Raw genomic sequence first — 12,263 nt, forward strand, 5'->3', positions numbered from 1 at the left:
GGCAGCCTTGCATTATCAATCCCTCTGCAAGCTCCAGTCCAGTTGTAAATGCGCCTTTAATGCTGAGAAGTGAATGTCCATGTGAATTTTCAACAGCGAAAAGCTGGATATTTGTTCTGAAATAGAGGACTGAAGGCAGACCACACAGTTTTTCACTGTTAACTTACAAGGTCATAGTCAACAATTTTGAAGCATTTTGAAAAATTTTGAAAAGACAGAGTGTCCAACATCCTCTCTAAGAAGACTGCTTGAGAGAGCGAGTAAGAGATATGTGAATGAGTAAAAATGTGATTGTCATGCCGTTGAAGTGGGAGTATGGCCAGAATCACATGAATGAACTACTAAACTCTGACATCAGCAAGAATGCGCTAGATCCTCAAGTGATGCATGTGTGAATAATACAGATGTTTTAAAGTCTGTGCATCTATTCTAAGACTCAAGGTGGGAGACAAGCTCTAATTGGTACAGTGGGACTGAATGACAGTCCTGTATTGTGACTGAGTCGATCGCAACAGTGGCCCAGTAGGAGACTGGACACAGTCTGACACTGAAAGAACAGGGCTAATTAGAGAGCTCTAGAATAAAGTGGTCATATCGTAAATATGTTCCTTGCAACTTATTGGGCGTTTTATATTTACATTTTTATATGCAGAGAAGTTTGTTGGGTTAGGTAAAATTTAGACTTTCCAATGCACTATCATCATCATTTGAACTTTACATATTTTGATTCATAAATCCCAAGAGTGATGCAAGTAAATCACATTTTGTGCCATGTTTTTGAAAATGTCTATGATTATCTACTGGCTGGTCATTTTTTGGAGATAAGTGCTGTCTTTATGGTAAGTTGTGAACTAGTTTGTAAAATACATACTAGAAATTTATTAAACAATGACCCCATCATTTCCCCTTTTCAATATAACTAATATAATGTTAACCCTGTCCCTGACAACCAATGTCACTCATGTTTTTCACATTTGTTTGCTGTTATCCAACTATAATTTGTCAGTGCAGTCAGTAATGTTGCAGATTGAAATGTAAACATCAGAGCATGTTTTTGCAGCTCAGCAGACAATGATGCGGTGATGGATTGTGTATGAGTGTTGATTTAACGCTATGTTGTTTCCTAGTTGGTGTAACGCAATGCTGGAAAGTAAATAAAAACCATTTTTTGTTCTCCGTGACAACAAGCTTATAGCTAACTAGCTAACCATGTAGCTATTTTCATTGCTTGTCAGCTGAGTGGAAGCTAACATGTAAACATGCATTCACCATATAGTTTTGTTCAGGATTTGCAGTTTGGTACCCCCTTCAACCGAGCAATTCCAGTATTAGCATTTACAAAATGTAATATTTTAAAGTCTGGTTTTCCACCATTGAAAATTTCCCCTTGAACTTGCATAGCAGAATACGGTGTAACACTGCTGCCGCTGTTTTTCTCTTTACTCCGCCGGTGTAAATGCTTCTTGTTTTACATCCTGCCTCTAATTGTATATAAACACTCGGCATATAATAGTTATGTTTATATTGAATATCATGTCATGGGAAAAACAAGCATATCCACGTGCTCCGTAAACTATACTCATTTATACACACCAGTTTAATTGATGGAATGTCCCTTACCTCAGCTAGCATAGTCTTTCTTGGATGCCATGTTTGTTGTTTACAGAAGAGTCACAGGGATTACGTTGCAACAGGGATGCTGCTTTCTGAGTTGCACATATAAAGAGTTCACCGCTTATCTAGTACATTTAAACAGGAAACCAGCTTTCTCACAGTAAGCCACATTCTCACAATAACCCACTTTTTGGTGTCCATCTGAACGTACTGAGTGACACAACGGTTTACTAATCAAATGTGATCAACTTGTGTCCACTCAACAACGCCACGCAGTGCATTCTGTTGTGTCTTCAGGATTTAACATGCATCACATTGTAAATATGGCCAGCAATATTTTTATTATAGTATTTTTACTTTTTGAATACTTATTGCACAATGAATATTCGAATACTCGTGCACATCCCTAGTTCATTTCTAGAATTTGTTTATGATGTATAATAATAATGTCAAATATTCTTTGATAAAAATATGTTCAAGAAAGAAGCCTTCTGAGTACCTTTGCATAGTCATATTGGTGCACAATCCACATAGAAAAGGTCTCTTTTCATTTCAGCTCAAATATTAGCTATATCGGCCACCATATCAGTAATCTGTGAATTTTCCCAATAAAAAATCTCATATCGGTCCAGCTCTATTCCACACAGTCCATTTGCCATTAAGTAATGTCTGTTTTAATACCCTTTCTGTACTTTACAGTCAAGCTTTTATCAAAAGCAACAAAATAGAAACGCATAGCAAGGAAGCTGTAAAGAAACCTTGTGACTTGTGTCAGTTTTAGGACTTGTTGTACAAGTCAATGTAAATACTTGCAAATAGTAAAAATTATGCATGTAGACAAAAACATGTAACATGCACACGTGGCACCTGGTGGTGGTTGATGAGAGTCCCCTGTTCACTGTGTATAGCGTGTGTCAGAAAAGTGCTATATAAATGTAACATTTATATGCAGTATATAAAGCTACAATGTGACCTCTTTAGTGGAAGACAGGGCAGACTTTTGGAAGCCTGTTTGAAGACAAATAATTTGTGCAATACAACCTAGTGATGCTAATGGCACAGAAATTATACACTTCACCTTTTTGTGTCTTTAAAAAAAAATAAATAAATAGACGTAAACAAACGTTCTTTGCATTAAGCTTTTGTTGGATTTAAAGGACTATCTGACTGTTTCAGGTTCAACTGTGTCACCTGACACTACTGCCTCTGTGTGCTGTTTGTTTGCCATTGGGTTTCCTCGTTAGGCTGGCAGCACACAGGGAACGGAAATCAATTAATTAATGCACTCGCAATGATTTATTCATAATTTCAATCCATCACGAGGTATCACCTCACCAGGCAGGAAAGAGCTCAGCACGATTTGTGGTGAAAGCAGACCAAATACTGTAAGAAGTTGGATAGGGATATACGGTATCAAAAGGGTTGTCCCATTTTTTTTATACCCAATAGCCTTTTAGCTTACTTCACAGCCTTGAACCATGATTTGCTTTTAGGGATGGGCGTCAAGTAATTTTATTGTCGGGTACTATAACCCACAAAAAAACAGGATATCATCTCTCATCCAACACCTCAACGACACACAACCACATCACTCCCCCAGTGGACTCAATTGTAACTGCATGATTTAGTGAGGCATTAGAGTTGTGTTTTTAATACTCTAGTAGCTGATGCAGAACGAGTATTTGTTTACTCATGCACATCCCTATTTGCCACTTGCTATTACTATGAATCAGGTGGTACTAATTGGAGGGACATTCTCATTCTAGCGAGTTACATTTGATTGGACAAACATTTGTACATATTTTTTGTTTGGAAGAGAAACAATATTCTTTTTTAATTGTGTATATATGCTAAAAGTGCTTAAACAGTAGCATATAGAGTACCTCAAAGATAACAGACATGTGGTCCTTAAATACTCATAAAATTATAACTTCTCTTTTTATGGATGTTTCTGCTGGAAGCTGCATACCTCTGAACATCTTTTAGCCACACTGGATACCTCTAGCATGAAATTAGCTATAGGTAAAGTGAGGTGTGGCTCCTGCATTTTTGTGTAGGAATCTTATTCTCTGGGACATGTTACTTGAAGGCAGCACCAAGCGTTTTGACACGCCCGTACTGATTGCCTGAGCTCCTCAACTCATTCTATGTGGTACAACCAGCATGAATGGAATTTTTTAGCACCGTTAAGGGTTAGAGTTTGCACATGTTAGACATTACATCCTCCTCGTTATCTTGTTATTAGAATAAAAGCCCGGAACACAACATAATGCTCTCTACCTTTAGTTTCGGTTCATTTAGAATTCTCTGACTGTGGGCTGCTGTTAAGTATCTCATTGCAGTTGAAATATACGGTGGATTCCTCTGCAAGTCTTTTTTCTCTCTCCACAGCGTTCTGTGGTTTGGCATTCTTCAAGCACATTCCATGTGTGAGGGCTGGCCCGGGAGAGCCTGATCCTTGAGGAAAAAAAACAAACACTTGGAGGAAAGTGGGAGGGTTGTAGGCAGAGAAACATGTGCAAGTACAAGAAAGTGGATGAACATGTAGAAACAGATGTATGCCAAAAAAGAGGTCGGTTAGAGAGAGAGTTTGTTTGATTGATTGAAAGTGAAATATTTAATTATTTTATGTTAAAGTATGTCCTATCCCAGGTTATTTTGCAGAGACAACTACAAGTAAGCCATCCGTAGGTTGATTCCCCCCTCAGAATATTACTCTCTTTCTCTATACAGTAACAGGCCGACACAGTAACCAGTAGTGTGAGTATAGGGCACAGCTACATGTTTGCCTGACCAGAGGCTGATCGGGGTAGTGGTTGGGAAACCTGTTTGAATTCAAAACAGTCATTATTATTTTAATACTGTTTTGTGATGCTTGTGGCACAGAAATTAAACTTTTTCAGCTCTTCAAAGTTTTTGATCAGTTTAAGTGGTTGTACCACACACCTTGGAGAATCAATCCCCACAAACCGTCTTAGCCAACACAGCAAGCTTGTTCCACTATCGTCATATCGTATTTTTCCAAAGTGGTCTGTACTCTACAAAGTAGTTCTGAGTGTTTTGCCTGAGGCCTACACTCCAGCCTTGCTGAGCCTTGCTGAGCCTTGCAGAGCTGTGAGGCTATGAGGCTGAGGCTCCACCCTTGGGTTATGGACCTGTAACATCAGACGTCTGCCTTGCTGTCATGTTTCTGAGTATACCATGTGTCAGTCTTGTGTGAGACCCTCAAGCCTGGAACGGCAAAATGCTTGCATCAGCAGATAAAGTTTATATAGACACAAAGTAAATGGCATACTATGTTGCATTGTACTGTGACATTGTACATACAATTTTTAATGGACTATTAAAGTGAATGTTCACCCAAATAAGAAAATTCTCTCATTTACTCACCCTCAAGCCATCCCAGATGTGTGAATTTCTTTCTTCTGCTCTACACAAATGAAGAAAATATTTAGAAAAATATTTCAGCTCTGTAGGTCCATTCAATGCATGTGAATGGTTGCCAGAACATTGAAACTCCAAAATGCACATAAAGGCAGCATAGAAGTAATCCATACGATCATGTCTTCAGAAGCAGAATCATAGGTGTTGGTGAGAAATAAATCTATAAGCTAGTCCTTTTTTTTTTTTTTTTTTTTAACCATAAATTCTTCTCTCTGCTCAGTAGGTGGTGATATGCACAAAGAATGTCACCAAAAACAAAATAATTACCCTTAGACGAGAAAAGAACTCTTATGAGGGCTGGTGAAAATGGACATTTATTGTGCAAAATGACACTTCTGGCACCAAACACTTTAAAAACAACAATGGTTAAAGAAAAGGAGGTACAAGCCGAATACATTTTTTTTTTTGTGGTAATCAACTTTATGCCTCAAATGCTGTTGATTTGAGCTTTATTTGTATTAAACGTGGAATATTCTTTTAGAAATAAAGTATGGAGTTGATTTTATCTTGAATCTTGATTTGATATTTACATTTCCACCTATAATATTATTGTTTATTCGTTTATACACAGCCTTAGTTACATAAACAAAATTTTTAAGTGGAGAAATGTATTGTATATATAATGAAAGACAAAAAAAGAAAACTTGTGTTCATAAGAATAACAGGAATGGATGAATCATGCACAAAAAGACCAGGGTAATTTTGACAGGAGTTTAAGTAGTCACAGACACACACACACACACACACACACACACGCGTTGGTGCGGCTATCCTTATGAGGACTCTCCATAAACATAATGATTTTTATACTGTACGAACTATAAATTCTATCCCCTACCCCTAAACCTAACCCTCATAGTAAGTTCATATTATGTTTAAGTTATTTGAATAATGGGGACACTAGAAATGTCCTCATAAACCACATTTATAGCATATTACCCTTGTAATTACCAGTTTTGTAACCTATAAAAATGTCCTTGTAAAACACACACACAGCAGTGATAACAGCAGCTGGAAGAGAATAATCTAGAATCCTGTCTCGGTGGTGCCATTAGAAACTGTTGGGAATATAAAGTCAATATTTACAGTGTAAAACAATCATCAGTGTGTTGCTGTATGTGTGTGTAATTCAAAGGTTTTATTGATAACACTGCCTGCCACACTTTTTTTATTGGAGATCATTAGACTATAATTTTATTAATGGAACTAAAGTGGGACCACAGAACAGCAGGATCCAATTGTGTATGTGTGTGTGTTTGTGTAGGAGAGAGTGAGTTTGAGACTAATTTTCCCACTGTACCAACAAGTTTCCTGACATATTTAATCCATTAATGCTTAGATTTTTCAAGACTATAATAGTCTTAGTTAGAATGATTAGCATGTTTTGTATTAACATGCTGTTTTATCTGCAATTTTAAGTGAGTGGTGGGTACATATCTCTATACAGAAACTCCCATAGAAACTTGGGTAACTAGGTTAATTTCTGAGTAAACACCTTGAAATGGCGGTATGAATTAAATGCTACCCAATGACATTATCCAGCAAGTTGTAAAAGCTCTTCCTCAGGTTGTCTATTTGTTTGCTAAATGGAAAAATGGTGTGATGGAGCCTTCTTCAACTTAAGCAATCTTAAATGAAAGGCAAATGTTCTCATACCGTCTGTCACATTTGTCAGTCTGTCTACCATCTAAGTGCATTAATCTCCATGGTTGCTCAATGCCACCTGTTGTACCTGTGGAATTTGACACGACGACTCTAATTTACCTTTTATTTCTCTCTCCCTTTGTCTCCATGATTGAATAGATTCTAGAAGCACATACTTGTTGTAGTGCACACTAGAGGTCTGCACGTCACTGTGTTTTCCATCCCGCACATGCCCGCTCCCGCAATTTCTATCCTATACCAGAGTGCTCCTGCTGAATTTTACTCCATGTTTATCTGCACTCTGCCCGCAGTGATTTTCTTCCTGACTGCTCCTGTTATCGCAACCCGCATTTGTTTTCCACATAGAGCAAAAGCTATACAAATAGACAACAAGTGTACACAAATAATGTTTTATTTTTCTGTTATTGCTATTATCAGATGACATGTAACATGATGCCCATCTGACTTGCCTTGAGGTTTGTTTCTTAACACTTAAACTGACCCTGTCCCAGTTTCACATCCTTTGATGACACAGTGGGTCCACGATATGCTCTGCCATTCTTGTAAAGTGCCACTGACTAGAGTCTGCTCCAAATATTGGATAATTTGATGCATGTGTTGTGTGCACATTTTTACATTGTATTTTCTGTTTATTGTTATCAAAAATAAATGCATTTAAAAAAAAATTGTTTTGAATTTCTCAGCTCTTTTGGTCCATACAATGCAAGTGAAGGAGTGAAAAAGTTTTGAATCTACAAAAAGCACATGAAGTCATTATAAAAGTAATCCATAAGACTCCAGTGGTTTAATCCATGTCTTCAGAAGCAATCAAATTAAATCAGTGTCATATGAAAGGTGTGCGTGAGAAACAGACAACTTTAACATTCTTCTTGTGTTTTTGTTGTCCTCTGCACACCTTGTATGACAAAGTCAGTTCAAATATAATTCTTATAGGAACTTTTTAGTGACATTTCAGTGTAGCTATTCTATGCTGCTTATTTGACTCTCTGTCCTGATAGACAGCATGAATTTCTGTCCTAAGGGACACATGTGGTTGAGGATCATGGCCTGTATTCACCCAAGGCCTCTAGAGAGCAACTCCAGGTGAAAGTAATAGTCATCTGTCTTGAGTGCACTAAACCGTATAGAAACACACCTCAAACCCCCAGAGATTCAGTGTCCTGATCATAAGCTCACAGCTGCTATACTGTTTCTAGAACACTAATGTTTTTAGAAGTCATGGAAGATTTCATGGAAATTTTGCAATTACTAATCAATTTAGATGATTTGAGAGTGTGTTTGTGGCAGTTCACACCAAATGCTCTGAATGAGCTAGATGTAGCACTATGAATAGAGCAGAACGAAAGTGTGTTCTTTATAACTTGATACAGTGATCCTGCGTGAGATGCTAAAAAAACAGCGAGATGCTGCTCAACTGTTAAAGACCTTTTATCTAGTGCATTTTTACATGGAAAAACAATTGAAAACCATCATGGACTGATGTGTTTGCTATGAAAGGCCTCTTAACAAGCACTTTAGTTTGCCTACCAATCAGTAGACTGTTAAATTATGGCATGAGTAGTGCTATCTTTTAAGGATTCAACAATTTTAATTCTCAAATGATCAGAAAAGCCATAATATCCGTTTCTGTGTTGAAAGTTTTTTTTAATTTCATTGAACTGTTTTATTAGGAATGGTTGTCTCACTTTAATTTAACATAAATGTGTTATATAAGTTAAAAGTTGTTGTTTTTTTCTTAGCATTTAACTTTCATATTTAATTGTTCATATTTTAATAGAATATCATTACCACAAACCTTGTGGTCTGCAAACTGTAGAGTCTCCATTTGCTAAACATATCTCCATTTGTTTGTCTGCAGCATCATCAGATGACTATCCAGGCTCTGCAGGATGAGCTTCGTATCCAGCGTGATCTGAACCAGCTGTTTCAGCAGGACTCCAGCATTCGTCCTGGCGAGCCCGTGGGCGCTGAGCTGACCGAGGAGAACTTCCAGAGGCTGCACAGCGAGCATGAGCGGCAAGCTAAGGAGCTCTTCCTCCTGAGGAAGACTCTTGAAGAGATGGAGCTCCGCATTGACACGCAGAAACAGACGCTCAACGCCCGTGACGAATCCATCAAGAAGCTACTGGAGATGTTGCAGAGCAAAGGGTTGTCGGGCAAAGCCAACGAGGAGGACCATGAACGTACAAGAAGGCTGGCGGATGCCGAGATGCACATCCATCATCTGGAAAGCCTTATGGAGCAGAGGGAGAAGGAAATGGCTTTGCTCAGGGAGGTGAGTGCTGTCGCAGAACATTAAAAAAACATCATATAACCGGAGTTGTAATCAGACATATCAGTGCTTGTACAGAAAGGTCTTACATAGTTCTAAGTAAATAGTTTGTCACTTATCCAATCCATTTAAAGTACAATCATTATAGACATCAGTTTTGCTGACATGTCTATGGAGTGGCGATGTCATACAATGTTTAATAATTTAATCATGTCCATAAGATCTTTTTACATGTCAATTAAAGTTTACATATCATTTGAAAAATTATTTGAGCTAAGCTTAATTTTTGAGCTTTGTTTTTTTTTTTTCAGTTATATTCATATTTTTTTTTCTAATCACTTCACACTCTTACAGTATTGTTCTACCTTAAATTTTGATCTATTTGAGTGTGCCACCTATTTTATTAGCGTTTAAACAACTAATGTGGATTGTATGACAGTCAATAAAATATTTATGACTGACATTTAATACATGACACAAACAGCTGCTCAGGGGAAGGTGTCAACAATACTTGGTCATTTATCCAGAGTGGATGTAAGAAAATGATTCACTGTGAAACAATTAGGCTGTTGATGAATCTAGATCTTTGGATTAGTTATTTTAAACTGAGGTAGACAAGCAAGCTGTCAGAGAGAGAAAGAGGGAAACCTGTTAGAAATGGAAGGCATTTAACATTTGTTGCTATAGAAACGGGAAAGACTGAAAAGAACATTGATGAAAGGAGACAGATGTTGCTGAGTGCAAAAACTGTTAATTTGGTAGAAGAAACATTTATCACATTGAGTTCTGTAATATTTCTCGAGGAGGGAAGCTTATTCACAGTACAAATGGAATTCCTCATTCAAGATGTATTACATAATTTCCAGTGATCTGAGTTTTATTTGACAGTACAACAAGGCGCCTGTTCCACCAGTATGTGATGGGGAAAGCCCTTATGGTCCTTAACCTCCTCTCTCCTCCCACTCTCTGTATCTCTTCATCTTTGTCAGAATGAGATGCAATGCTGTCTAGGAGTTACGGTAGTTTTGCAAGGAATTCACCAATATCTCTCACCTCTCTCAGGTGTGTCTCTGGCATTCACTCTGTGTATTTCCATCTGACATTTCTGAGACAGCTGACAACCAATGGATTTCTTTGGTGACAGGGACACCTAGTGGTCAGTTCATGAAACCACACAATCAATGGGTCAATCTTTGGCTGGAAAAATGGGCAGTTAGGCCTTGCTTAAAGATACTGTCTGTAACCACACCATTCTGTGGACAAAATGCATTTTGTTCTGTTGACAGCCTTTCAGATGTATCTTTCAACTGGTAAAGTTCCTGAAGCACTTCTCTGCTTTCCATATGGTCACTGTGACCCACACAAAATCTAAATGTGTGACTGTATACATACAGGAACATATACATATACTTACAGTAACACCAACTCTGTGGTAATAAAAATCAAAATTATTCTGTATAAAAACATGGTTAATTTGACCAGAATAAAACCATGGATAATTTGGGGTACATGTATAATAAAACTGAAATTTAAAACCATGGTTAATTGTTTTTGCTGGTACAAATGGTTTTAAGAACCACAAATTAATCACCACAAAGTTAATCATGCTGTTACTATAGTAAAACTGTAGAAACCATGTATTTATGTTTTGGCAGAATAATGTATTTTTTTATTAACATAGTTTGGTTTTGCCTGTATTATTGCTATGAATTACTACAAATGTCTTTAAAATATGGTTAATGTTCATCATCATGGTTAGTTTTTGTAAGGGATGGATGGTGGTATTGCGAGGGAACCCAAAGTAGTTGCAAAGGAACGCAAAGCATGTAACGAGGGACCTCAAAATGTATTGCGATGGAACTTGAAGCTTATTGTTAGTGAATGAAAACTAATATTCTATGCATTTATTTTATTTTTTTTATGCATTTGGCAGACGCTTTTATCCAAAGGGACTTACAGTGCAATTATTACAGGGAAAATCCCCCTGGAGCAACCTGGAGTTAAGTGCCTTACTCAAGGACACAATGGTGGTGGCTGTGGGGGGATTGTCCCTGTAATAATTACATGATGTCCCTATGCTTAATTGTAAAAACAAAAGGACTATGTCAAAGTAAGGACTGTAAAAGAAACCCATAAAAGAAAAAGAAAAAATAAATAAGAAAAATCAATTTTAAGAATATGAAGACACAGACTCTCTCTCTCTCTCTCTCTCTCTCTATGTCTCTCATTCTTTCTCTGTGCATTTATCTCTGAATATTTTGTCTATTAATTATGATTTTGAGGTCTTTGATTGCCCTGAGGATGCAGACTAGCAGATTTTCCTTGTGTTTGTTGGATGATGCATTAGCTCTCTTTGTTGGCTGCATTATATTTTTCATAAAGGACTCAGCCATGCAAAAACACTCTACACTGAAAGAGCATCAAGCCGGGGGACTAAAAGTGTCTCTCTTGACTCAGTTCAGTCAGAGTGATATCAGTGGGCTGTTTGGAAACAGAATTCATGTTTTAGATCATCAGAGCAGTATAAAAGTAGTTTGATTGTGATCGATAGACGTTTGGCTAGACATAATGTGGGGTGGTATGGATCCACGACAGTATATGGTTGGCAGTAGAGGGGCCAGCTCTATTCCTGTGGTTTCACCTCACGATCCTCATCTCATGTTCTCTTCTCAGGACTTACACAGACGATACGAGGGGGCACCAGAATCTGCCAAAACCAAGGCCTTGCAGACTGTCATTGAGATGAAGGTAAGTGTGTGTGCGCCAAGTGAACCAACAAAGAATATTAATATTATCAATATGTGTGTATGTATATTAGAGGTGTGAATCTTCACTGGCCTCACGGATCTATTCGATTATGATTCAAAGGGTAACAATTCGATTATAAAATGATTCTCGATGCATCACTTCAATATCTTTCTTTTTTCAGAAGATTTTTTTCAAAAATAATAATTAAATTAAAACATCAGCAACATCTGAACATCAGCAACAAATGTTATTAGTTATAAAAAGTGTCTATCCTTTATTATATGCTGAGAAAGCTGTATATGGGCATATATGACGCGCTGATACGGAGGCGTGCAGTCTCACTTTGTTTCTGCCTTCTGATTTTTTTATTTTGAGTGCTGTAAATTACCTCAGACATCTCAGTTCAGGAGGCTTTGAGTTCAGTTCACAGAGTTGCAGCAACTCTGCAGCCTGTAAAATTACACAAACTATATAAAATACAAAATCAATAAAATAATACATAAACACGTTCACCTCGAAC

General features: G+C 37.4%; 1 protein-coding gene across 1 annotated transcript in view; it reads left to right on the top strand.

Moving 5' to 3' along the window:
• The window catches only part of LOC127639023 (ELKS/Rab6-interacting/CAST family member 1-like), a 293,380-nt gene that overhangs the window by 35,480 nt on the left and 245,637 nt on the right, over nt 1-12,263 (top strand). Inside the window, exons 3-4 of the mRNA XM_052120833.1 lie at nt 8,582-8,998; nt 11,669-11,743. Coding sequence (XP_051976793.1) covers nt 8,582-8,998; nt 11,669-11,743 — 492 coding nt within the window. The remainder of the gene's footprint in view (nt 1-8,581; nt 8,999-11,668; nt 11,744-12,263) is intronic.

The sequence above is a fragment of the Xyrauchen texanus genome, chromosome 47, assembly GCF_025860055.1.
Source record: "Xyrauchen texanus isolate HMW12.3.18 chromosome 47, RBS_HiC_50CHRs, whole genome shotgun sequence".
Taxonomy (NCBI): domain Eukaryota; kingdom Metazoa; phylum Chordata; class Actinopteri; order Cypriniformes; family Catostomidae; genus Xyrauchen; species Xyrauchen texanus.